Source organism: Oryzias latipes, chromosome 9 (genome assembly GCF_053564925.1).
Source record: "Oryzias latipes strain Hd-rR chromosome 9, Olatipes_Hd-rR_3.1".
In the NCBI taxonomy this organism is placed as follows: domain Eukaryota; kingdom Metazoa; phylum Chordata; class Actinopteri; order Beloniformes; family Adrianichthyidae; genus Oryzias; species Oryzias latipes.
Window position 1 is genome coordinate 8,319,157 of NC_136245.1, and position 26,138 is coordinate 8,345,294.

At 40.7% G+C, this 26,138-nt stretch overlaps 1 protein-coding gene across 3 annotated transcripts; it reads left to right on the top strand.

Moving 5' to 3' along the window:
* The first annotated feature begins 2,193 nt into the window (after window positions 1–2,193).
* Window positions 2,194–25,918, top strand: specc1la (sperm antigen with calponin homology and coiled-coil domains 1-like a). 3 transcript variants are annotated; one of them, XM_078952594.1, is made up of 17 exons: window positions 3,099–3,144; window positions 8,359–8,516; window positions 8,724–8,877; window positions 8,956–9,094; window positions 9,202–10,832; window positions 11,923–12,130; window positions 12,319–12,392; window positions 14,223–14,398; window positions 14,562–14,725; window positions 14,867–14,985; window positions 16,895–16,985; window positions 17,437–17,526; window positions 19,297–19,459; window positions 19,670–19,772; window positions 20,738–20,854; window positions 20,929–20,988; window positions 23,564–25,918. In XM_078952594.1, the coding sequence occupies exons 3-17, from the start codon at window positions 8,761–8,763 to the stop codon at window positions 23,651–23,653; spliced, it is 3,342 nt and encodes a 1,113-aa protein (XP_078808720.1). In that variant the 5' UTR covers window positions 3,099–3,144; window positions 8,359–8,516; window positions 8,724–8,760; the 3' UTR covers window positions 23,654–25,918. The 3 variants fall into 3 exon arrangements, with proteins under 3 accessions (XP_004072813.1, XP_020561872.1, XP_078808720.1); XM_004072765.5 differs by lacking the exons at window positions 3,099–3,144; window positions 8,359–8,516 and adding an exon at window positions 2,194–2,383; XM_020706213.3 differs by lacking the exon at window positions 8,359–8,516 and having other exon boundaries at window positions 3,006–3,144.
* Window positions 25,919–26,138: the final 220 nt, after the last annotated feature.

The window sequence follows — 26,138 nt, forward strand, 5'->3', positions numbered from 1 at the left end:
TGTTTGTTGTACTTTTTTATCCTCGGTTTATGTCTCAAATATACTCAGTACTTACCAAAACACTAGATGTGAAGCCTAATCCTTTTTTTTCTTCAAAATTGAAGATCATTTTCATCATAACAGGTGACAATGCAGTCGTTTAAGGTCATTTGCCCCTACTGTCGTTCCATTAGCCATCTCACTCACTCAATGTTCATTTAACGATGAACAACTTAGTTTCTTTCTTTTGGGAACTGTTTCAATGCAGGAGCATCTTAAATTTAACTTCTCTTTTTTTGTAACATTATTTAAGGTCCAGAAAAAAGTTGAAGTGATCTATCAGGTTTTTAAAAAAAAATAAAAAAGTAGGGATGTAAAAGATACTGATATCTATCGAAATATCGATCAGTTATGGTTGTTACGACAGTATCGGTTGAAAATCACAGGTACGAAAAAGGATTATGTTGGTAGAAATGTATAGAATTGATCTGGAAATAAATAATTTATTTCTGGCACACTTTGTAAGTTTCACCTCTTGACGTGTCTCTACTGTCTTTGCTTTTTTATGTACTTGTGATGTAAGCAAAAAGACATCCAATCGTAAGCTTGGTCCTATCAAGTTGGGCCACTTACAGTTGGCTAAAGGAGAACCAAAGTGAGGGATGTGTTTTGTGTTCACTTAACATACAATAACCATTTTATTTCAGGCATTGAAAATGGCTGAATAAAGTCTAAAAGACCCAAAACGTCATATTTGAAGCTGTTATGTCAAAGACATTTTGTTTTTGTTGATTGAAATAAAAAGTGGCAGTAAGAAAAAAAACTGTTTTTTCTCAGTTAAGATTAAATGTTATTTATAGTATTAAATACCAAATGAATCCTATACATTTAGATTGTGTCTATTTAGGTAAAAGATTTGGACTGTATCGTCTCACCAGTTAGTTGAATCTTTTACGTATCGATTCATGGACCATGTATCAAGATGTGTATTGAATCATGGGAGAGGAAAAGATACACAACCCTAAAAATATGGATCTGACTGTTGTCTTTTTGAAAAAGCTTAATTTTCTGTCACGTCCCAAAAATGCTATAAAAAAGGCCCAAATTTTAAAGATAAAATAACAAGTTCAAGTGTTACAGTCGTAAATCTTTGGGTTATCCAGGAATACTGGTTTCCACTCACATAGACATGCTTCATAGTTTAATTGGTCATTCTAAATTAGGATGGTAATGATTAATGACTCAATCAATGAATAGATTTATATTCCTACAATCCAACCAGATCAATCTGTCTGAGGAAAGTTGTCAATTGAATTGACCCATACCATTATACTATTGTTTCAAAATGAAATAAATTGATTATAACGATAAAATACCATTTGGATTGAGACATGGTAGGTGTATTTTACTATAATGTAAAAATGACCATCAGAGTGGACAACACACATGTGATGACAGCAAAAAATGATGAAGCCATCGCTCCAGTCCCATGTGTGGAAACACTTTGAATTTAGCAAAGACATGTGACCATACAGTCTGCTAGAATGTTCTACTGTGTTCCCGTTGGATTATGTTGATGTGGGAAAACAACAGTGGGCTGTACTTTATGAAACTAAAATGTGAATGGATTTGACATTAATTCTTGTTTGTACACATATTTAATTTACTCTTAATTATTTTGAAAGACATAAAAGGGAATCTGGAACACTTCACCTGCACTGTTCAGTATCCAGGGATTTATCTGTGAGTCACACTGGCTAAAGTTTTGGCTGAAGATGTCCTGGATTGATGTTAGGTCAGTGAATCGGATGAATGGAACATCCTGGCAGTGTGTGGCCTGTATCGTCTTCTCAGAAGACTTTATCAGATGTTTTCTGCGTTTTTACTTCTCTTTCTTTATTTGTGTTTCTTGTTGTGGAACAATAAAGTCCCAGAAAGATTTGTAGCAACAGCAGAGAGATCATAGAGTTTTCTCTCTAGATGGAAAAACCTCTGACTTTGTTTTCGCTCTGTTTACGCTATGATTAAATTAAAACCATAAACACTTGCTTCTCCATAAAATGCACAAAAATACAACATTTTCTCAGTTTAGTTTAAAATGATGTCAAAGTTGAGAGTCTAGGAGTTTCATAATAAGAAAATTATTACCAGATTGTTTTTAGCAATCCACTAAGGCAATATTAACAAAACCATAGTGGTGATGGAGGCAGTGAAAGTTTCCTCCAGAGCAGGGTGATGCTGAGGTGATGCAACCAGGAGAGGGGGCAGAGGATCATCGGGCTGCTCGAAACCGATGCTGCCCCACCATGAAGGTGTGGGATTAGAAAGCTGTTCGTGGCCACAAATGGAGACCCGCTGGATTTTCTATCAGTGCGATAACTATGGAAAGTTAGTCGAATTTGAGGTAGGAGTGTTTTAAATGGTTCTGCTGATAACGCTGTCTTTTTGCCTGCTATGCTAACATTGTTAGCCTAATAGCATTAGCCAGCTGAGCTTTTCCGTTGCTTCAATCGCAGTGGAATTAACCTCCAGAAAAAACTCACAAGTTCCATTAAATCTTCTCTAAAGGATTTTTTTTAGTAACTTTTGTGTCTTGAAATTGTAATTAATAGCCGTTTTCATACTAATAGGCGTGTATTAAGCTAGCACTTCTATTCTTAAACTTCCTCTTGACAGATTTCAAAATAATTCTTTGCTTTTGTCCCTTAGCCTCCACATAACTCAACAAATGGGGTGTGTTTATTTAATTTATTTATCTAATGCACTTTGTAGCTAAAAGTATTGTGTGTTTATTTAAATTAGGTGTCGTGTGGGTTAATGAGAAATGAAATACAATCTGAGGTGTGCTTTAAGCTAGTCTTAGGCGAAATATAAAATCTTTTTTTGGTTTAAGGCTTAAGCATATCAAGACAAAAATGTCACCCATGTGTCACCTACTGAATAAATAAATTAAAAGTTAACTTGTTTATTTGTTGTTTAACCACCGCCACTTCTCTGTCATTTAGTATAAACACAACGTCGTTGTTAGGTCGCACATTGTCGTATCTCGAGTCATAAGGTTTTTTTTTTTGTTCATTTGACAAGAAATATTGGCTTTTGTTTTGAAAACCTGCTACCAAACAGGAAGTTTATTAGCTAAAATTCTCCGCGTGCCTGACAACATCGGTAACTAGTTTTTTTTGTCTTTTTAAACGTTTTCTCCTTAAATTTCAGTTCGGTTTAAATAGCGAATATTTTTGTCTGCATACTCCAAAATGTTGCTTAGTTGCCTATACATTTATAACAATTTAAAGCCACATCTAGCTAGGCTACACGAAGTGTTTTTCGAGGTTTCTTTCGCCAGTGAGAAGTCCTAACTTAGGCGTTTGTCGCTCCACGCTTGACTTTCACATAAATGTACCCCCCTTTCTTCCTCTCGTGCACCTACAAACTTTCCTAGAATAGCTTCCTTAGAGGGACAAATATTTCACGCCCACTGGCTTCTCCAGATTAATTTCCCCTGGATCCCTTCTTCCTTTTTCGGCTCTTTCTTATTCATTTATGTTTAACAAAAACAGTTGGTGATGATCTACAAATTTAGAAAATGTTCTTACAAAAAAAAAGGTAAATATGTTTCTTCAATGCAGCTAAAAACATAAACGTACAGAAAGTGTCTCTTGTTGTCATGGTCATGCTAAAGATAATTTCTGTTTAGACACTCAGTTAACATGTGGAAGCTAATGAAATGCTGTTGGTGAAGCTCATGTAATTAAAGACTACATCAATACAACTGTTTGACAAACTAAAGCCCAACCTTGTCTTTTTATATAGCAAAGGGGATATTTTGGTTAAATTAAATTCAAAGTTTGGCAGTGCTTTCTCCCTCAGGCAGACTGGTGCCTTCCTGTGTTCTTTCTGAACTCTTTTGAAGTTTATTTACTTTCTATGGGAGATTCCAATGGAAGAAAAATGCTTGATCTTCTGATGGGAACATGCCTGCCTGCAGTTAAAAGCATGAATAAGTTATTAGAGAAGGAATGGTGTACTTGCAGCACCACAACTACCTCAATGTCCCTCCCCTGCCTAATGAATTTGTAGTCTTTTCTCTTGGCACTATGCTTTTGTTGTGCTCTCTGTATAGGAACACTGTGCTCTCCTTCTTCTTTTGATGAGCTTGGAGTCGGATCCTTTCAATTAATTAAAAGTACGATCAAACGATGTCGGCCCTATTTTGGTCAGGTCAAGTGTCTGCAGCCTCCTGACTATGTCAAGCCACATTACGTAATAATTACGCATTTCTGCCTGGTTCACGGTTCAGTTAACAATAGTAAAGTTATGCTTTGTTGTCTTTAACAGATATGGAACATTACACAATGTGATTGTTTCGTTTACTGCGTTTTAAGACTGCATGTGTTTATCTAAAACTTTTACTACAACAGTCATTATTGTTAGAAAAACTGCCAACCTACGAAGCAATATTTCATGAAAAATTAGAATACATTTCAAAATAACTAATTTAGCATTTTATTTTTCCACTAGTGAAAAATAAACTAAAGTTGAGACAAGGGCTTTTTATTTTTATTTTTTAAAAGTGGTGCAGAGGTAGGGCGGTCGACCCCTGATTGGTGGATTGCAGGTTCGATTGCCACCTTGGCCACCCATGTGTCGAAGTGTCCTTGGGCAACACACGGAACCCCACATTCCCTCCGATGGTTATAGGTTGGCGCCAATACTCGGCAGCACAGCTGCAATCATTGTGTGTGAGAATGGGTGAATAGGACTGTCACTGTAAAGTGCTTTGGGCTTTTGAGAAAGGTAGAAGAGCGCTGTACAAGTGTACGCCATTTACAAAGCAAACACATTAAACACTATTTTTGGGAAATATTCAATTTTTAGGATATCTTTTTATGTTTTTTCTTCTATTATTTACATATAAAGCTTTTAGTCAGTGCTGTAGACCTACATGAGGGTTTAGTCTTTCACAGAGGGCAAGTCTTGGAGAAGCCTGCTTATTCTGCCCCAGTTAGCTCATTTGTCACTCCCCTGTGTTTGCTCCCACGTCCTTGCAGAGCCAGTATAAAGGCCTGTGCTCCAGTTAGCGGCTATCCATTTCAGACATCTGCTTTGACACATTATGCTGGTCAGATATCTGGGGAGCTGTTGAGTTCAAGTGAAAAATGCTTTGGACAAATGAACCTGGGGTATTATGATGGGGGCCTTTTAGTTGTTTAACCAAAAGACAGTTAGTGCAGATCAATGCACAAAATGCATCATAAAAAATAATCTATTTTGGATGAGAATAAGAGGACTTGTTGGATGTTTTTTTTAAGGTACATTTGATGAAGTTTAGCACTAAAGTCTTTCTATGTTTTTTTAGGCTCTGGTTATTTGTTTTTATGCATTTGATCGCTTTGGAAAAATGTGGTATGAATATATTTGTTTTTGATTTCATGGAATGATTGCTGAAATTAGAATATAAGAGACCATTTATCCTCCCAGGAAGTAAATCTGACATACTTTCGGAACTGCTGCAACATCATGAACTATAATGTTTTTGAAATATATATTTTCATATTTACATTTTATTTACATCTCTTTATGTGGACTCTCTGATATTAATTTCTTACTTGGTTTGGATTCTTCCTTTTCAGGAATTTCTCTAAAGTTCTTCACTGCTAGATAAACAAACTTTGATATTTCTTCCCTTGAGCTCTGGGATGCAGTCCTTCCTGAATTTTTCCCTCAAACTTTCCACTTTCAGGTCCATGTTGGCTGAATTGAAACTTTAAGAAAATTCCACCCCTGTCTCCAGATGCTGCAGATTTCTGTGGTGTGACCTTTAGTGAGTAATTCTCACTGATGTCTCTGGAATGTTGGTCAGTTTTCATCTCATTCTTGCCTTGTGTAGAGACAAATTTGAGTTTTCTAAGAAGGCGTAACAAAAGCTGTGTTTGCGGTCACTTTCAGAACCCTTCCTGCTAACACTGACATCACTATTTATCCTATAAACCGAAGACCACGGATCTGGATAGTAAATACCTTTTCTAACTAGGAGACTCAATGTTTGGATGTAACAAAAAATAACTATCGGGTGTTCTGTCCTCACACATTGTCTCATTATTTGTTGAAAATGACCTTCAAAACCCATACATGAAAATTATGTTTTTAACTCTTTTTACCACTTGTGGCATTTTTTCTGATGACGGAGGACCTATTTAAAAAAAATGAAGCTTAAAATTGCATTTCTGAGTATTCATTAGTTCAAATCGTTGTGAATCAGGACCAGGTGAAAAAAAATAGCATTTGAAAGAGATTGTATTTGTTAAGTAGAAAATATGTTGGGTGGGGCCGTGACTCCCTGTACGTCCTTGTTTACCTCATCCGAGCTGGTGTCTGACTTAAAACTCGCTCCAATATAGCTCATTATTTTTCATGCATCAGTAATAATAGGTTTGTGGTGTGAAAGGCTGTAAACTAGCAGGATAGGGTGTAAGCAGAGAGCTTTCAGTTATGGTTAATGGGAAGGGGGTGCGGGGTTTCTCCGCTCTAATGAACTACTGCCGCTCTGCTGAAACTATGTCCTAAGAAACAGCACAGGTTTTTGATTTTGGCTAAAAACGACAATCCTAATTAAAAGACCTCTGGGGACGCTTTAAAAATAACTAGAGATGATCAGAGCGGGTCTTCACACTGAGCCATAGAATAGAATAGATAAACTTTATCCCACAGAGGGGACATTTTCGAATTTTCAAGTGGTGTGTTTGAAAACCTAGCTTGCTAAACTATCTCCAGCAACAATCCTATTTATTGTTTTCTGTAAGATATTTTTAGTTTCGCTTCATCGTCCATTCTTTTTTCCGACATTTTGTGAAGTCATTGTGGTTTGTGTTTGTTTGCCCACGGCCCTTATACAGCGCCAGGAAAGCACTTCTATCAGGTTTAGGACTGGGCTTTGACTGCCACATAGCAAAACTTTGTATCTAAAGTGCTTTAAATACAAACAGAGCTCATGATCAACTCAATGTTTATGAAGATGTTATGGTCCCATGACTTTATAAAAACCCAAAAACATGTTTAGTCTTTTTGTTGGCAGAAAGGAACCCATTTTTCCCATTTCTTTTTTACTTGTTTTCCGTTTTTTTTCACTGAAACTGAAACAATTCACAACTAAAGTTGTGAATTGAAACCGAATTGATTCTATTTGGGTGTGACCCTCAACTTTATTCTTTACTTTAGATTGCATTTATTTATTTTCAAGAACCAGAAAAGAAAAATTACTGATGTTCTTCAATACAGCATCTTATACTTTCTACCTTTTGCATATATTTTTACTTTCCTTAAATCAGATCAAAGTTTTAATGTTACCTATTATTATGGGGCTTTGTGTTTGTGCCACTGCTGAAGACCACCGTAATCAGTGCCTGAACTGACAAGTCGTTTTAAATCTCTGACTGAAATTGTTGCAAATTAGATTCTTGTTTGATAGCAGTGTGTTTAAGGATGCCATTAGGAGGGTAGCAAAGGCAAAAGCGGACCAAAAGTGGTGGTTGATTTTTAGACTGTGTGCTGATTCAGCTGAGATTTTAGAGCTAATTACATTGGGAATAATCTAAACATTTGTGCTGCAGCTGAAACCTCTGAACTCAATTTAAAGTCTGATTTACTGCTTCTGCTTAATTTATTTTTACATCCATATCTAAACAACTAATTGCTCAGGGAAACAACAGAGCAATTGGTGTACAATAAGTCACCAAACTCCATGATATCCACGTTAGTGCCAAAGTACTTACTCCTTGTTTCCACAGTAGTTTTCTACTGTCCCACTCCCACACCTTTTTTCTGTCCATCATTTTTAAATCTGTTTTTAAAGTGAGCTTGCATTCTACCAAAGTTTTTTTTTTAAAGCATTTCGACCATCAACACATTAGTTCCTGTTGAATTTTTGACTTTTCTGGATAAACTGAAGTGCCACAATTTACATTTTATACAATCTGCTTCTAATTCTGTTGGGAACTTGAAATCCAATCCAAGCGTTGGGATCAGGAATTTTCCAGCTAGTTTGAATTGTTGGTTGTAATCCTTTTCCGTTGTCAAGTTGTTTAAATAAGGCTTTAATGGTTGGGTTCTGGTATCGGAGAACCCTACACAGTCATGGCACGTTCTCATTTCTTGGCTTTGAAAACTGAAAAGCAGTGTCTAAATTAAAGAGCATCTGCCCCATTTTTAGAAAAAGGCTTTCTTAGGTTTGAATGGTTTCATTGTTTGTTTATTCTGTGACATGATCAAGTTTTTTGCCTCACTTATCTCTGTTCAATGGAGGAGACTGCTAATCACTGCTCCCCACACGCATACCAACAACAGAAATCAACCACAAGATCTTTATTGTCATCCATCTTTCAGCTGACAAGCACATGCTGCCACACAAGAGGTATTCACTGAGCTCTAGAAGCTTTAAATTCAGTGTTTGTTCTCCATGTGAGGTAGCTTACAGCTCCTAACTACCAAGTGTCACTGTGGTGAAGAGAAAATCCCTCAGACTTCAAGTGTGCCTTTGTGCGGTGAGTTTAACTAAAACAACAGTATCTTCAGAAGCAAAGTTTTTCTTTTATTATTTTTATTAGAAGCATGTGATTACTGTATGGGGTCTCTGTTTTCTGGTGAGGGAAGAAAGGCCTCTGTGGAAATAATTCCTTCTTCCTGGAAAATTGAGGCTATCGCTCCACTCTGGCATGCTTTTCACCTCCCTCCTTCATTTTTTTCTGTAGATCAGGCTTTAAATGTGTGGCCATCAAAAGGCTCAGCATGAAGAAGTCAGCCCGGCCATCGGCAAGTAAGGTCAACGGGGATCGAGGCAAGTCAGAGACTGCTAGCACTGGAAAGTCTGCGCCCAAAAGCCTCGCCACTGCCCCCCTGCCCAAGGTGAGGCTTGTCGTGCGATGGCCATTTAGCAGTTTGTACGCTTTGAGTTTGGTTCTTATGATGTTTCCATTCTTGCAGGTAAAAAGTAATGATGACCTGTTAGCTGCTGTGGCTGGAGGAAACCCTGCATCAAACTGTTCCGTCACAAAAACCAAGAAGACTGCCTCTGTTGGAACGACTGCAAGCAATTTGGAAAGCAGGCCAAAGTCAACGTTAGGTCAATAAACTCCACAAAATCACACACCTGACTTTTTTTAATCTTTTGGTATAATGAATTAAAATTGGTTATCCTGTTTTTGTGTTTTAACTTTTTTTTTTTAATAGGTGCTTTATCCAAACGTATAACGTCAACAAATTCCAAGGAGCCCAACTCACAGAGAGACCGTCTCCGGACTTCCAGGACGTCATCCGCTAAAAAGCAGCTGGTGTCGGGGACTGCAGCAGGAGATGTGGCCTCAGGGAAGCGCTCCCGGAACCAGGTCCTACCAGAGTCAGACAGCCGTATGAGCAAGTCTAAATCAGATAACCAGATTAGTGATAAGGTTGTTCTAGAAACCAAAGTGAAGGATCTGCTGAGTTTGGCCAAAAGCAAAGATGTAGAGATCCTGCACCTTCGTAGTGAGCTGAAAGACATGAGAGCTCAGCTTGGCCTGGGGGAGAAGGAAGCGTCAGCTCAAGAAGAAGCTGGGGAGGAAGAGAAGCCCCAGGTTTCTGCCATCACAGCAGCTGATGTGGAGTCCACTCTGATCCTCCTACAAGAACAGAACCAGGCCATCCGAGAGGAGCTCAACCAGCTGAAGAGCGAGAACCGAATGCTCAAAGACCGCCTCAATGCTCTGGGCTTCTCTTTGGAGCAGAGGCTTGATGGCTCTGACAAGCTCTTCAACTACCTCTCCCTGAGCCCGGACCTGGCAGTGGCGGGTGCGCCGAGTGATGTTGGCTGCACAGGTACACTGGCTTCCTCCGTGGAGGGCTCCGCCCCTGGCTCCTTGGAGGATCTGCTCACAGGGCACCAGCATGGAGGCTCAGCTGACAACCTGGACAGTGAATCCAGTGAGGTCTACCAAGCAGTGACTTCAAGCGACGACGCTTTAGATGCCCCTTCTGGAGCCTCCTCCTCGTCCGAGTCCGAGTGTGCTCCGAGCACAGAGCGCTCCAGACGGGGCAGCAGCGGCAATGCCAGTGAGGTGTCTGTGGCCTGTCTGACAGAGCGCATCCACCAGATGGAGGAGAACCAGCACAGCACTTCAGAGGAACTTCAAGCCACCCTACAAGAGCTAGCCGACCTGCAGCAAATCACCCAGGAGCTCAACGGGGAAAATGAACGTCTGGGGGAGGAGAAGGTCATCCTTATGGACTCCCTGTGCCAGCAGAGTGACAAGCTAGAGCTGTATGGCCGACAGATTGAATACCTGCGCTCGCTGCTGGATGAACATCACATATCTTATGTGCTGGAGGAGGACATCAAGAGTGGTCGCTACTTGGAGCTGGAGCAGCGTTATGGAGATCTGGCAGAAAACGCCCGCTTTGAGAGAGAGCAGCTCCTTGGAGTTCAACAACATTTGTCCAACACACTAAAGATGGCAGAGCAGGACAATGCCGAAGCCCAAGAGGTGATTGCAGCGCTGAAGGAGAGAAACCACCAGATGGAGCGCATCATGGATTCAGAGAGGCAGGATCGAGGCGCCATGGCGGCCGCATTGGATGAGTACAAAGCAGCAGTGAGCAATGACCAAGCCGAGCTGAACCGCTGCAGAGCCCAGCTGGAGCAAGAGAGGCAGAGGGTGGCTGAACTGTACTCTCTTCACACCGCGGGCGACAAAAATGACATCTGCCAGCTGCTAGAGGGGGTACGCTTGGGGAAAGAAGAGGCAGAGGCCAAGGCTGCGAAGATGGAAGGGGAGCTGGAGCAAGCACACATCGAACTCGGTCGACTGCAGGAGACCTTCAACAAGGTTAGTCTTGGCTTAAAGCAAACGGAAGAAGATGGAACTGGAGTCAGTTAAATGAAAAATAAGATCAAGAGAAAGTTTTGAAAAAAAAGTTCAGCCATAGAGTGGGGTCCGTATCCCCAAAACTGTGAAAAATGTTCTTAGTTACTTTTGTTAAGTACATGGTTTAACATGATTTAAAAATGTATTAAAACATGAGGCGGAATGTCTAAGAGTGGCTGTCTAAAGCCTTAGTTACAACTGCCCTTAGGGTGGATACGGGCTGTCTTTGGGCGAAAAATGGGGAAGCCTGTACAGGCCACACAGGTGACCAATGCTATCAAGGTCGTAGTGCGCGCATACGGTGAGCTCGTAGAGCGAAAATGTTCATGCACGTTTTGTTCTCACACATTTTGCATGCTGCAGGTAACAGTTCATACATAGTAAACGCTTAAACAACATGCAAGAGTAAATGAGGATGAAGGAGGCGAGATGCAGGCACATGGTAGGGAGTTTTCTTTTTTCAAACCCTATGGGCCTGTTGGTGCTGTCCAAGTGAGAAGTGCTCTCTCCTTGTTTGCAGCCTGACTGTTAGAAATGAGAAAATTAGGCAGTCAAAGCGTAGCTTGTCCGGGCATCCTATGGATTCTTACATATCACATGCACACCCCTCTGTGTGTGCAGCATTTGTGCACAGTCAGTAAGGATCCGGTGCATGCACCTTAGTTATGTCTAGAGCGTGACCGCATCACTCATACGTCATAAGTGCATTCAGCTTACATTATTCATACAAATACTGCACCATACCTGGAAAGGTGCTATACAAATAAAGTTTATTATTATTATTATTATTCATACAATTACCACACGCACAACAAACATGTTCCATGTTCATAAATTGCCCGCACAAGCTTTAAGGGAATGCAAGACACACCTGCGCTCACCTTAAGATGCTCCTCTGTATGACCCTCCACGGGCCAGGACAACCCAAAAACCTGCAGCACCCGTACTGGTCCTGTGACCAACTTTTTCATGTGTGCAACTTTTTTTGCATTATAATTATCCACTCACCTCAACCTAATTACATTCGGGATGCTCTCTGTTCTGTCTGCAGTTGGACAGAGAATACAGAGACTTTCAGCAGCAGGTGCAGCAGCAGATGGCAGAGCAGGAGCGAGCGCTGGAGAAACAGCGAGTGGAGCTGCAGGAGAAGGAGACGGAGATTGCAGACATGAAGGAAACCATCTTTGAGCTGGAAGATGAGGTGGAACAGCACCGAGCCCTGAAACTCCACGACAACCTCATTATCTCAGACCTGGAGAGTAAGTGAGCCTTTCCCCTTTAAGTGTTGCTGTAATGTTTAAACTTTAAGTTATAGATTTTCAGCTCAGGTCAGCAGAAAGTTATTTAAGGATCATTTGCAGAAGCAAAGAGTGTGAAATGTAAATGCTTGCAAGTGGTTTTGTCCTGCCAGTAACGCAAATAATCATGAATGTTTTTCATTTCTTAGACTCTGTGAAGAAGCTGCAGGACCAGAAGCATGACATGGAGAGGGAAATTAAAATTCTTCACCGTAGACTGAGGGTAAGATACTCCTTCGCGATCTTCATTAATTACTGTTTTGAAGCTAAACATTTCCTTAGAGTTTACGCAGCTACTCTTCCTTTAATACTTTTACGCACACACAGCTAAATTAAGCCACTTTTTTGGTTTTCCCTGCTGGTACTAGGGAAAAGCATCTGTCAGTTCTTTCAGGGTTCTGGTTTGAATGCTTCCTTCTTTTACCTCTCAGTTCAAAGCTCTGAGCACCTGAACCAGTTTTTGTCCACTTAACTTTATTTATCCAAGGTGTTTTTTCCCCCTTTACAAAAGCTTGCCATAATTTAAATTCAAACATTTAAGCATTTTAAATGTTGATTTACTGATTCCTCATTTGTTTTGATTGTCAGTGGTTGGAAATTCCAGTTAGAGCAGCAATTCCAGGGATCTGAAAGTGTAAAAATCAAACACCTTTTCCACACCAACTTCTGAAACAAAAACAACCAATTTTGTTATTCTGACACATTACTATGAAAATGATGTTTTTTTATTCCTTTAAAACCAAATATGTTCTAAGAAGAAAAGGTTTTGGGGTATTGTAGATTTGACTTTTGACATATAAAGATTAGAGTCCTAACAAGCTGTGTACATCTTTTGTTGGATTCATACTGGAATTGAAATTTGTTTTTGAGAAAGTTGTAGTGAAAGCTACTGTTCTACCTTGCAGACATGCATCATGACATCATCACTGGATTTAGGGAATTGATTATTGCATTATTGTTGATCTTCTTTTAGAAAATGAAATGTGCATTTATCATTATAATTATTTATTATTCAAAACACATTTTCTTTTACAGTAACTATTTGTTTTCTTTATATTTATTCATGCAAGATTCTTCACCTGTGTTTAGTTTAAGTTAGTAGTAATGGGTAAATAGTTTTTCATAAACAAAATCGGTTTAAGAAAAACAAAATGACAAAAGAAATTATGTTAAATCTATTTTATATCGTAATTTTTTATTATGAGTCAAAGTTGCTCTATTAGTTTAGCAGCTGATACCCAGTCAATAGTGCATATGTGTGTAGAGGTATAAAGTTATTTATGGCGTTGACACATTTCATGTTTAACGTTTGGTTAAATACCTTGGTTCAAATCCAAGCTGGGCCTTATCTGTGTGGAGTTGGCATGTTCTCACTGTGCATGTGTGGGTTTTCTCTGGGCACTCTGGTTTCCTCCCACAGTCCATAAACATGCTTCATTAATTGGTTAATTGGTGACTCTAAATTGCTTCTAGGTGCATGTGTAGTTGTGTATCCCTGCCACAGACTGGCAACCTGATCAGGGTGCAACCTGCCTTCACACAAAGTAATGGATGGATGGATAGATGGGTGGATGGATGGATGGATGGGTGGATGGAAGTTTAAAGTTTAAAGTTTAACTTTTGGCCTGAATACTGTCAGTCGTTAGACAACAAAGTATATTCTTGAAAAAGTCACATTTCCTAAAGTTTATGTAGAAACAAAGACACATGAAAATGTTACTTTTTCTTGTTAAACTGTTTCTTAATTGTAACATTTGTTCATTCTGACAAAAACATTCCAGTTTAAAAGTGAACAGTTGAGTCTTTGGCTGCACAAAGTTAGGTCATTTTAACCCTGACAACTCATTTCAGTGAATTTCAGTAAAGGGGGTTGCCATGTCTGTATTTAACAATTGTGTTCATGTTCTCTGCAATAAAAGTGGTGATGGTAATACTGTTTTAAGAATAAATTGGATCCAATTGTCAGCTTTTGTGGAGAACCTCAGAGAAAGTGGTCAAAGTGAAGGACATGTTTATTTAGTGCTATATTTAGCTTCTTGCTGTGCTGGTGTAGGAGGAGTCCATGGAGTGGCGTCAGTTCCAAGCGGATCTGCAAACAGCTGTGGTCATAGCTAATGACATCAAATCGGAAGCACAGGAAGAGATAGGAGACCTGCGGCGCCGACTGCAGGAAGCCCAAGAGAAGAACGAGAAATTGAGCAAAGAGCTGGAAGAGATTAAGAGCCGCAAGTAAGACCCACAGATACAGATATGTAAACGGCATGAAGCAGTCAGGGTGACACCTCCTCGTCTCTTTCAACAACTTTCAGGAACAGCTAGTTTCAGCAGTCTTAGATCAGATGCATAAATCTGACTTTGTTAGGGTACTGATTAGGGGGGTTGCTTTTTCCAGGCAGGAAGAGGAGCGAGGCAGAGTTTACAACTACATGAATGCAGTGGAGCGAGACCTGGCAGCCCTGAGGCAGGGGATGGGCCTGAGCAGACGGTCTTCCACCTCCTCAGAGCCCTCACCTACAGTGAAAACGCTCATCAAGAGCTTCGATAGTGCTTCACAAGGTACCGGTGGACGATGAGAGGTTGCATCGTCATTCATGACCTCTTCACATCCAACTCATTGCTTTGGATCTTAACTGTTCCATTTGTTTGACATAAAAAACACTCATTGTCTTAGCTTTTCTTTTCCCCTTGTTCCTTTAGGTCCACCCTCCAGTCCAGTCGCTACAGCTCCAACAGCCTCCGCAACCCCGTTACCACGCACCCCCCTCAGCCCCAGTCCTATGAAGACTCCCCCTGCTGCAGCTGTTTCACCCATACAGGTACAGAAAGACCCTTTCACATCCAGTTTGTAGATCAGGGGATTTTTGTGCCATACCAAGAACAAGTTACAGTTGTCTGTAAAAAAGACACAAAATCCTGATTTATCTGTTTGCTTTGCAGCAATCTTTGTCTTTAAAGTTCCGCTCCGATCATCCTAACAGCATTCCCAGTGGTCTTTTATTTATGTTGATGCAGTTTTAACACAAAATCTAAAAAACTGTGTTGTTTTCTAGGACATAGTTTTTGCTGAGTGGCAGTAGTTCATTCGAAATTCATCTCTCAGTTGTGGGCGGGACTGTTGGGACAAAGCAACCCATAACTGAGCTATCTGTTTACATGCTCTCCCAATAGCTTACAGCCCCTAACATCCCCAACCTAACATTACCGGTGCAACATAAACAGTGAGCAATATTGGAGCTATCCAGCCATACAGCTTTGAGCCAGATACCAGCAAGAATGATGAAAACAAAGTCGTACATGGATCTATTTGTCTGCAAGAGGATGCATCAGAATGGAGCGGGGCAGGGAGCTTGTGGCCCGCCTATTGTAACTTCTACATCATACCCACAAGCTTTTTCCAATGAGATTTTTTTCATCTACTCCTGATTCACAACAGTTTAAATAAAGAAATACTCGGAAATGCAATTTTGATCTTAATATACTTCATATGTGTCCTCCATCATCAGAAAAATGCCACAAGAACATATAAAAATACAATTTCTTCAAGCACCAGAGATGTGTGGAACTGTCACATTTTATGAAATAAGTTTTACATCAATTTAAGAAAAATCTCTATTTACATTCTATGACACATAAGTGAGATGAGAGCTGTTTAACCACTCTGTAAAACGACTATATTTCCTTAGATGCATCGATCATCCGGAAAGGATTCTGCCTCCTGGATCAAACAAACAATGATCTCAAAATATACATGGCAATACTAACAGCTACATTTGTTTCAACCCCTGAAGCAAACGTGCCATGAAAGCACAATCAGAGGAAATATGAGCTGCTGGTGATTTGGGGTCCAGCAGTGGACAAAGAAAATCCCTCAAAAGACGAGCTTTGCAGGAGCAACTGCCTAAAGAGATCGAACTAAGCTACAACATGCTGTGTAGAACATATTTCTCAGACTTTCATTGATTCTAAAATAAAAGAAGCAGAAGGCCAGCAGCTGCATCTGATGTCACCTTTATTACAATGACTCAGCTGTAGGACGCGCCTGTTCCTCGCACTTCATAAACTCAATCTTAAGAAAGTAAAAAGACCCTTATTGATCAGAATTCTCTTTTCTTAAAATAAGAATTCTTAGTAAGACTATTTATCTTACCCCGTTGGCAGATTTTTTTTAAAGAAAATCTGCCAACGGGGTAAGAATTTCTGACTTATTCCTTAGGGTCTGTGTTTGCAGTGCAGTCATCAAACATTGAAAAAGCTGTTTAAATGTATCTTGACTCTTCCTATCTATACATGTTAGGCAGGCATTGGGACATGGTGTTAAAGCTGTAACAGCAGTAACATATTTCCCCTCAGGTGAATGTGTTTATGCATTGTTTTTTCACCTGTGCCTTTATAGTTCGCAAAAACGATCAAACAAAACTTATTTCAAAATAATAAATCATTGAAGCCAAAGAGAAGAAGTAGGTGTTTTTTTTAAACTGCAATATAAAATGCAGCCATATCCTGTAATAAGAGATGAAACCTTTTACATTTTTCTTCTGTTGAGATGAATATGGCTTTAATGTCAGTTACGTTCTGTCATGTGGGAACTTCTAATGTCAAACAGGAGGCGGATATTTTGAAAAGACAGAACAACCAACTTTCTGTGGGACAAGGCCAATAGTTATCTTTTTGGGTCTTTTTGTCTTTTTATGTAATTTCATTGTTTATTTATTTTTCCTGTTATAGAGGCATTCCATCCCTGGATCCATGTCAGCACCCAAACCTCTCTCATCCTTAAGCGACAAGAGACCCAGCTACACAGACATAACCATGCCAGGTAAACAGCTCTCTTCATAACGTCTGGCCTGCTGCTTTCAGAAAGGAAAGCACAAAATGTTGGCTCACACCGCCGGTGTTGCATAATCCTTTTGTCTGCCGGGGTCTCTCTGTTTTAAGAATTAGTGGGTTAGACCCCCCCCCCCCTCGAGACCAGAGTTAGAAATAACCATGTTTAGGAGATGATAAGAGGGATGTAATGAGGCAGCGGTTCCCTCAGTTTATTCTCAACAGTAATGAGTTCAAGTGCTTCGTGTGAACGTGCAGAGTCCACCATAAGCTTCAACGTTTGGTTTACTGTTCCATGATTAAATGTTTTCCTGGTGAGGATGTCGGGATTCCCTGAATTGAGAAGGAATGGAATGTTGCTCCTCTGATGACCCGAACTCCTTTGAGGTTAAAAGGAGGAGCTCCTTTCATACCGCCGTGTAAGAACTGTGATGTGTCCACAGCCGACCACCTCCTCAGGGGAACCTCAGCGAGCCGACCCCCCCCTGTCCTCCAGAGGGTTTCCAACATGGACTCCACCAAGACCATTTCAGGTTAGGTTTGGAAGTTGAAAGGTTACACCCAAGTATAAATGACAGGAGCTGAAAAATGCATGATAAAAACAAACAAACATAAAAGTAGCTCCGTATATCCGTACATAAAGTATAAATGACAGGAGCCGAAAAATGCATGATAAAAAAAACAAAAACATAAAAGTAGCTCCGTATATACAATATATAGCGCATTTTTTGGGAGAAAAGTGCAATCTTTCAAAAAATCTGCCAATCCCAGCATAACCCTACATTCTCACCGAATGCCATTCATGCGTCAAACTACGGTGTGACGATAACCACATCACTGCGGTTATGAGATAATGACCACGGTGATGACTCATCACCTCACGTCACCGCACGTTCCTCTTTTTTTTCCTTTGAAGTTCTGCATATGGTGCATGATTGGAACTATAACACATTCATCTTTGCTAAAAGTTACTTTTCTGCGAGTCCTGTGTTCAAATTTCAAGAGCCTCTGGGTGGAATTTCCATTGTGTCCATTTCCAGTACAAGCTGCGTGCATTCTTGAGTCTGCGATGCGGCTGCCCGCCTGAGGATTACGTGTTCGGGGGGAGGGGTTGCAAGAGTCCCGACAACACGACTCTTGCTGCTTCTTCACCGCGATGATCAAAAATCCCACACCGTCACAGCTCTACGCCAAACTCATGTCCACTTTCTGTTTTTTAACGCACATCAAATTTGATGCGTAATGCTCATTCAAAAATGTGTTCATAAACTAGACACTCCCGTCGCGTGTGGGAGGAGCTACCATCAGGTTTTTAGCTGTATATCACATTTACAAGGCATGGAAGACACCGACGACATTGAGAGATAAGGTTTATTTATTTTGAAAAGCACTACAGGCATCAGTAAGCACGTCTCCGTGTCTGGGCTCATAAGATCATTTAGTCTTTTCTTTTTTTTACTGCGATCTTCACAATCAAATGTGTCTGAATGACGACGCTTTCAGCTGTACTTCAGTGTCTCTGTGAACCAGTTTGATGACTTGCTGTCCCGCTTAATCTGAAGAGGGAAAAATAAAAATAAAATAATCTCGAGGCAAATTGGGAACATAGCGGTTGTTAGTGGGGAAAAAACAAATACGTGAGCCTACTTATGTTTTTAAAAAAATCCCACATATAAGTCACTCTTAAGTATAAGGCTACGTTCACACCTTTCCGACCATGGTCAAAAGCGCGGGGGACCAAACCCTCCGTTGTTCACTTCCCCGTTCGGACCCTCAGATTCTCCAGGATTCTCCAGAACGGGTTAATAAAGAGTCCATAGCATTTATTCTGGGGGGAGCCTTCTTTTATTACGGTTCTCCTTTCTCCCTAGCAAACAACATGAATGCGCGCCCCCACTCCCCCCCCCCCCATTCTCTACCTCGCTGCACGCGCTGTCTTCTGTCTCTTACACACACACACACACGCACGCGCGCTCCCAACACTGTTGTTGACATCCATTGTTAACTTTAGCCACTTCCGCAAACAACGAGTGACGTCGTTCACCGCTGAGTGCTCTTCTGCGCATGCGGGTCACTTTTGGGTCATTTCACGTTCACTCAGGAGGTCACAAAAATTCGCATTTAATTGGAAATGTGAACGGCCTTGCAAAAAATTTTGATTTTTTTCAAAAAATAGGAATTGAGCATTAGGCCCTGCAGTGTGAACGTAGCCTAAGTCGCATTCATGGCCAAACTATAAAAAAACATGACTTATACTCCTGAAAATATGGTAATTAAATTGTGTTTTTATGTCTCCTGGACAGTCACACGAAGAAGCAGCGAGGAGATAAAAAGGGAGATGTCTGCTCCTGATGGAGCCCCTTCATCCAGCCTTCTTCATCAAGCAATGAGTGCAGCCTCCTCCCCTTTGTCCCTCTCCTCCTCCCCCACCGCCTCCATCAACCCGACAACCCGCAGCCGCCTCAGGTGATGCATTTAATGCTCTCATGAATGTCTGCAAACACCATGCCCGCCTCTGGTTTGACTGCCATTTCCCTCATATCCTCCGTGACTAATCTACCAATGCAACATGCAGCCGATGCTATCGGGTTTCTGTCTGGCCACAAAAGCTATCTGAGTGCTCAAGCAACTGGAATCTGTGTCACAGAAAGTCTGTTTCATTGTTTTGTTTTACAGAGAAGAGAGAAAGGATCCTCTGGCAGCACTAGCCAGAGAGTACGGAGGCTCAAAGAGGAACGCCTTGCTTAAGTGGTGCCAAAAGAAGACTGAGGGGTATCAGGTGTGTGTCGCCACTGATCAAATAGGTTATTGTGCTCTTTTTCACTATATAGAACAAAAAAAAACTTTTTTTAACAGTCTTTGACCTAAAGGACCACCTGAGTAGTTGTAGTTTGGATCTTTGTAGTCCACATAAGCTGCCTCAAGGCCTAAAAACTAAGCAGTCGAAACCCTTTTCAGTAGTTCAAATGCAATTACCACAAAGTAAGCAGGTGAAAGCACAGATAAAGATCTGGTTGTGATATGTTGATGCAGTTTCCTGCCCTCACTGATGTCTGCGGTTGGAAAGTAGTTTTCTTTTCATTCTCACATTGGCGTTTTGTATGTCAGTGTCTAAAACCCTGGATTTTTAATTTTAAGAAAAAATCACATTCAAAACAGAATCTAAAAGAAACTGAAATATGGCTGGAAATGTAGAGATTCTATCTAAATAATTGTATTTACAGAGAGTTTAAAAAGTCATTAAAAGATTGTCTGCACTTATGGCCAGTCGTTAAGAGCACTTCAGGTTAATGTGCGATCCTTGTCTAAGTCTGTCTAGGAATGTGTGGAATTTTGTATAAAATCCTTAAAGAAGTTAAAGTTGTGTCATTTTTTTTGTATATGAGAACCTGTTTCATTTAATTTTGACGGTTTTCTGCAAGATGCTGTTATCCTTTCATCCTGAAGGTCACTTGATGGAGAAATGATCTACAAGATCTGGATGATACTTGATTTTAAAAGTTGTTGGATTGAGTTTTTGTTCTTTGTGGCTAAATTATTCTGAATTATTTGATGTTGTGTGGGATTATAAAGCGCATCATCTGGTTTGCAGTGGCATTGAAAGGACCCTAAAGTGACATACAGGATCTGCAGGATACCACGATGTGCCATCTTCTCTCCAATCTTTATCAGTCTTTGTCAGGGAATGTAAACGCTCTGTCCACTTGGATCTGAGTTTAAATGGATCATCTGCGTGTCTTTCAGAACATCGACATCACAAACTTCAGCAGCAGCTGGAATGATGGATTGGCCTTCTGCGCTCTGCTCCACACTTATCTGCCGGCACACATCCCCTACCAGGAGCTCACTGGCCAAGATAAGGTAAGCGACTTTTGACACAAAAGCCAGTTTTTATTCTTTACATTTAACAGTACCTCATTTTTCTTTTCCTGCAGAGGAGAAACTTCACCTTAGCTTTCCAGGCTGCAGAGAGTGTGGGCATCAAATGCACTTTGGTGAGTTTTAAGAGTTAAGTTTTCCCTTGTTTTATGCTCAGCAGAGGAGCTATTTTGTCTGAAGTAGATTTACATTCTAGTAATTATGAGTTTATCCCCATAAAGTTCATGTGTCTGTGTGTGACTCTCGTTAGAAACGACTACGATATGGCCAAAAAAATAAAATGTCTGTTTTCGATTTTAATTTATTTTTCTCCCTGCTTTTACTTTCTTTAAAAAAAATGACAAATTATGGAATATAAATAACAAAAACTCAGCTCAACACCGGCTCTAATGTTGCAAAAGCACTATTAATAAGGATTCATTCAAAGTGCTTCTCGTTATTTTTTATAAAATACAGTTTTTATAAATGTTCTATGAATTTATTTTGTTGCATTTATCCGGCATGTCAAAAAGTCTGCTCCGTGAAAATATAGTCCGACTTTAAACCGGTCCGCCATCACCTGGAGGCCGCTCGTTAGCATAGCATTTAGCATCAGTGTGTAACGACACCGCTGTCTCCAAATCAACACTTTTTCTTAAACTTTCTGTTGCTGCTGTAAGTCCAATAGGTTTATCAAAATCATCACATGTTCTGCTGCTTAAACTGAAGCGACACGGAGGCTACCAGCAGAAGTTGGGGGGGTGGGGGGGGGCCTTCTTGCGGTGCATGCTCTAGTGTTTTTTGTCTTTTTTCCTCAGCCTCACTGAAGTAGCTCCTCTTTACTTACTGCTGTTTTCATATCGGAGCTTTGGTAGAGACCGGCGGACTGACTTTACTCCAACAACTGAAGCTCAAGAGAGCAGAGAGCTGGAAAATAAAATCTCCATTTTTACAAAATAAATAGTCTAAAACAACAAATTTCAATTAATGGATTAAGTCGATTAATCGCGCAGCCCTAGAAGTTAATCGTTCTCTCTTGTTTATGCTCTCAAATTTCAAACCTTCATAGAAAAATTAAGTTCCGGATTAAAGAATGAAAACAAAGATCCGATCGATATCCGATCCGATAGAAGATTTGCAAACTGAACGCATTCTTGCAGGAGACAAGGCATGGAAGAGGTTGATTGACAAGATCAACATCCAATCAGGACACAGAACGTGGTTAAATAAAAAAAGGAAGCAAAATTGCACTGAAAAAAAAAATCTGCAAATCAGCGAAAGGTGAACCCCGACACAGCAAGAGAACACGGTACTGTAAGATGAATAAGATCACATTTGGTTTTAAAGCTGGACTGAGGAATCAGTTTGGTATCACAAGGAAACCATGACAGCTCAGTGTGTCCACACTTGTCACTGTATACCAGCACATGAACTGACAGTTGGAAGAGGTTTGCTGTAAAATCTCTCATGAATCTCGCTCCAGGCTTTTGATGTCACAGCTCTATTCCGATAATTTAAAGACTTGGTGTCAAAGGATTCCTGCCAGGCACAAACCACAATTAGTAATTTCCCCTCCATGATCAGTTTTCAAACGGTTGGCACTTCGTGAAAAAAAAAGGACGCCACCCACACGTCACTGCCAAATCTGTGTCTCTAATTGGTCAAAATCCAATTGGTTTAACCTTCATCAAGCATTTAGTGGCTGCGCGTTTTGAACGTAGAGCCTCAAAACTGACAGACAAACGTCTGTAGCAATACGTGAACATGAGAGCTTTGAACCCACAATTGTGCGTATATCCTCCTCCTAGGAAATACCTTAAACGGCGGCTCCTGCCACCGCCGTCGTTCTGTCATACAAACTTTTGCTTGTGCTGTTACTGAATTCATGAACCTGTTAGCCGAAAGGAAAAAAAAAAGACATTTTCAATTGGAAACTGTAGTGTTTTGACTAGAGACACAAATTACAGGAAAAAAAAGAATATTTCATCTATTAATTATCACTTCAAACCCTTATTTGCTATATGAAATTGTATTTGTTACTTTCTGCAGTCCAATTTATGCTTTTTTTATTTTTTTGTTGCTCATTTTGTTTACTAGTTTACATCGGTCGGCTTCTAACCAAGATTTAGGGGCGCTATTGAAAGAATGTAGGAAAATAATTACAAGAGGAATAGTTGAAGATTTCTGTAATCCATTGAGTCCAGATCTGTTTTAATGGAGGACAGATCGTTGTAGCAGCACTTTAAGAAAGCTTTCATCAGATAATGTTGTCTGTCTTTGTGCTGATAATGTTAAAGACACTGGAAAAAAAATCATGTTAGAGGACATAAATAAATAAAATTATTGTATTTCTGAGTATTTCTTTATTTAAATTGTTGTGACTCAAGAGCAAATGAAAAAACGCTGTCTCCACTCCGCAACAGGGAGGGGAAGGGAAGGGGGCGGGGTTGCTAAATGTCCCGCCCACAATTCAGAGGTGAATTTTTAATGAACTCCTCCCGCTTTGCAGAAACTAAGTCTTAGAAAATGACAGAGTTTTTTTTTAATTTTGGCTAAAAACAGCGTAACGATATTCAAAAGACCCAGTTTTTAAAATGGATCAAAAGCTGATCGGAGCTGGACTTAAAAATCTTTGGAGGATTCTGTTTGCTCCTCACCTCCAACATGAAATAAGTGTGGCTCTCTTGAGGGGTTCTGTCTGCTGTGTTTCAGGACATTAATGAGATGGTTCACACTGAGCGGCCGGACTGGCAGAGCGTCATGACGTACGTCACAGCCATCTACAAATACTTCGAGACCTGACTTCAGCAGTCGCCAGCCCCGCAGCAGAGTCCACTTCAAAGCTCAAGACAGCCCACCAACTATGATACCTCACCTTTGCTCGCTGCACACGCGCCCCCACCAATCCACCACAGCAGACCTGAACCTCACTGCGCACGGATGTTTGGACGGTTACTGTTACACTAATAAGCCATGATGAGGGACTCTAGTGAAGGGCTGCTACCAAACGATCCTCAGCGGATCCGTTGGGCCCTCAGTTTACGCCTTAAGGATCCACATGTGGACAAGTCTGTGCCTTTTGATTGGCTTCAAAGTTTTCCCTTTTTTATGTTCTGCTGAAGAGAATTCATTCAATGTGATATCAGTTGTGCTGCTTTTTTTTTTTTGTATCTTGTAATTCTGAATATGACATGGATCTGTCAGACTCCGTGTTTTTACACTACAGCAAACCAAAGCTCAGCTGTGATGAAAGTCTCTCCTCTGAATCCGCTTTTTTTTTTTCTTTTCTTTTCTTTTTTTATTCCCTGATGTTACCTTATGATCCAAAAGTCTCTCTTTTCAGGATAAAGTGCCTGTGAGTTTAGATGTAGGAGACCAAGACATGAGCTGCATTTTGAGAAGCTAAAAGCATCTACGAGTTGCCAAACATGTTCCAGAGCTTTGATTTGACAAAAGCTTTGCTTTTCAAGCACAAAATCACAAGCTGTAAAGTGATAGAACACCTTTATTACTTCTAGTTTTAATTTACTTTAGGATGGAATTCTGTTAAATGCAGATCCTCTCGTTTAAATTACACAGCATCGCTTCATCATCAGACGCTCTCGCCGCACAGGGTAACCATGTCTTAGCTTGGAGAGATGCAGACACACACGTAGTTTAAAGGTCGGGTTTGACATTTGGGGAAATGCGTTTATCCTCTTAGTGGCGTCGAAATGGACGCAGCGAGAACACCACCTCTTTTGTTTGCTGCATGCGAGGAAGGAGACGGGCTGAAATGAAAACCAGGGAGATCTGCTCCGAGGTCATTAAAAGCAAAAAGCCTCCGTTCCAGCACCCCAAATGATTCCTAACATCCTATCTCATCGATGGGAAAACGACAGCGTTAGGGTTTTATGAGTGTTTTCCTTGGCTGGAAGCTGCGTCTTCATGGAGGCTCTTTGTTTTTGCACGGAACAAACAACATTCATTAGTGGCTTTTAGGAGACAATGATGATTTTTGTTCTTCATTTCAGCAAAGTATCTCTTATCACCTGCTGGTTGCAGCTTCATCATTTCAACTTTGGCCCCTCGCGTTTTCCAAAGCTGTATTTCCCAAACTTTTCCCTTTGAACGTACAAATGTACATTTTTGTGCAGATCTGATGGGGTTGTAGCTGGAACTCCTCACCCTGACTGAAGATGGTGTTCGGCTGTGTCGTCCTCAGCATAACTGTTCTGCTGTCCAGCTGCTGTGTGGTGATCGCGCCTCAGTATGCTAACACATGTCTGTATTTATTTGCTCGACTTCCATAAGGTCACTGCTTTACTGTCTTAAGCGTTTATGAATTTATTGCACACACACACACAGTAAGTAGCTGCACTGAGATAAGCTGTTCGGATAGCACGCTAACTTCCCGCCTTAAGAGCTCGGCTTTCCGTTGGAAATGTGACGTTTGAGACGGCAGCTGGGGTTCCTCAGACGTTCCTCTGGGAGGAACCATGTTCCTCATTTAGCTTCAGGTTGTAACATCAGAAGCTGATGGGAACCTTTTGTTTCAAGTGGCTTTTTCTGTTGGCTGCTTTTGATCAGGAAACCGTTTCACAGAGAGCTGCACAGATGTACAAACTGCGCTGTAGTGATCGTTTCTTTTTTTCTATGAAGTCCAGTCCGTGCTGATGTGGAGGCATGGATGGAAGCAGTCCAGCGAGCAGAAACCATAGCTGGGAGAGGGACTTTCTCCCCCACCCCCCATTGACTAAGTTCGGCTGATGCCCTCATCCTGTACAGCTTTACATCAACCAGCCAAGCAAATGTGAACACTTGTTTGTTTTTATATGTATAAACTTGAAAGTATTCCGATCTCCACTGAACTGATCAGCGTTTGCCTTTTTTTTTTTGTTTGCAGTCTAATTTTGTACAAACATCCCAACCGCACTACATGGCATTGTGTGAAACTAAAAGCTGAATGAAAGTGACTGTAATGTGTGTAAAGGCACTGAGCCTCAGTATTAAGGGCACACTACCATGATAATCAGCTGTTTGATGCTTTTATGTTCTGTTTTCTTCAGTAAAGTGTTATAAACCAGCCTTCTTCTGCTCTTTTTTTTTGGGGGGGGGGGGGGGGGGGGGCAGTTGACACCCCCACCCCCCTGATTTTTCCACTCAGCAGCAGTCATTTCCCTCAGTCTGCTGATGATTAAATCAAGTGGATTACCTGAATCAGGTTTTCAGCCTCTGTCTGCTGGTCGAGCCCCTCCGGGGTGGGGGGTGGGGGGGTGGGGGCATTCACCTGATAAGCAGAGAGAGG

Bases quoted from the DNA above. Each gene is read 5' to 3' on its own strand.
- specc1la (XM_004072765.5), top strand. From the start codon at position 8,761: ATGAAGAAGTCAGCCCGGCCATCGGCAAGTAAGGTCAACGGGGATCGA. The intron at 17,527-19,296 runs GTTAGGTTTGGA...TCTCCTGGACAG, and splicing joins CTCCACCAAGACCATTTCAG to TCACACGAAGAAGCAGCGAG. The intron at 19,773-20,737 runs GTGTGTGTCGCC...CGTGTCTTTCAG, and splicing joins AGAAGACTGAGGGGTATCAG to AACATCGACATCACAAACTT.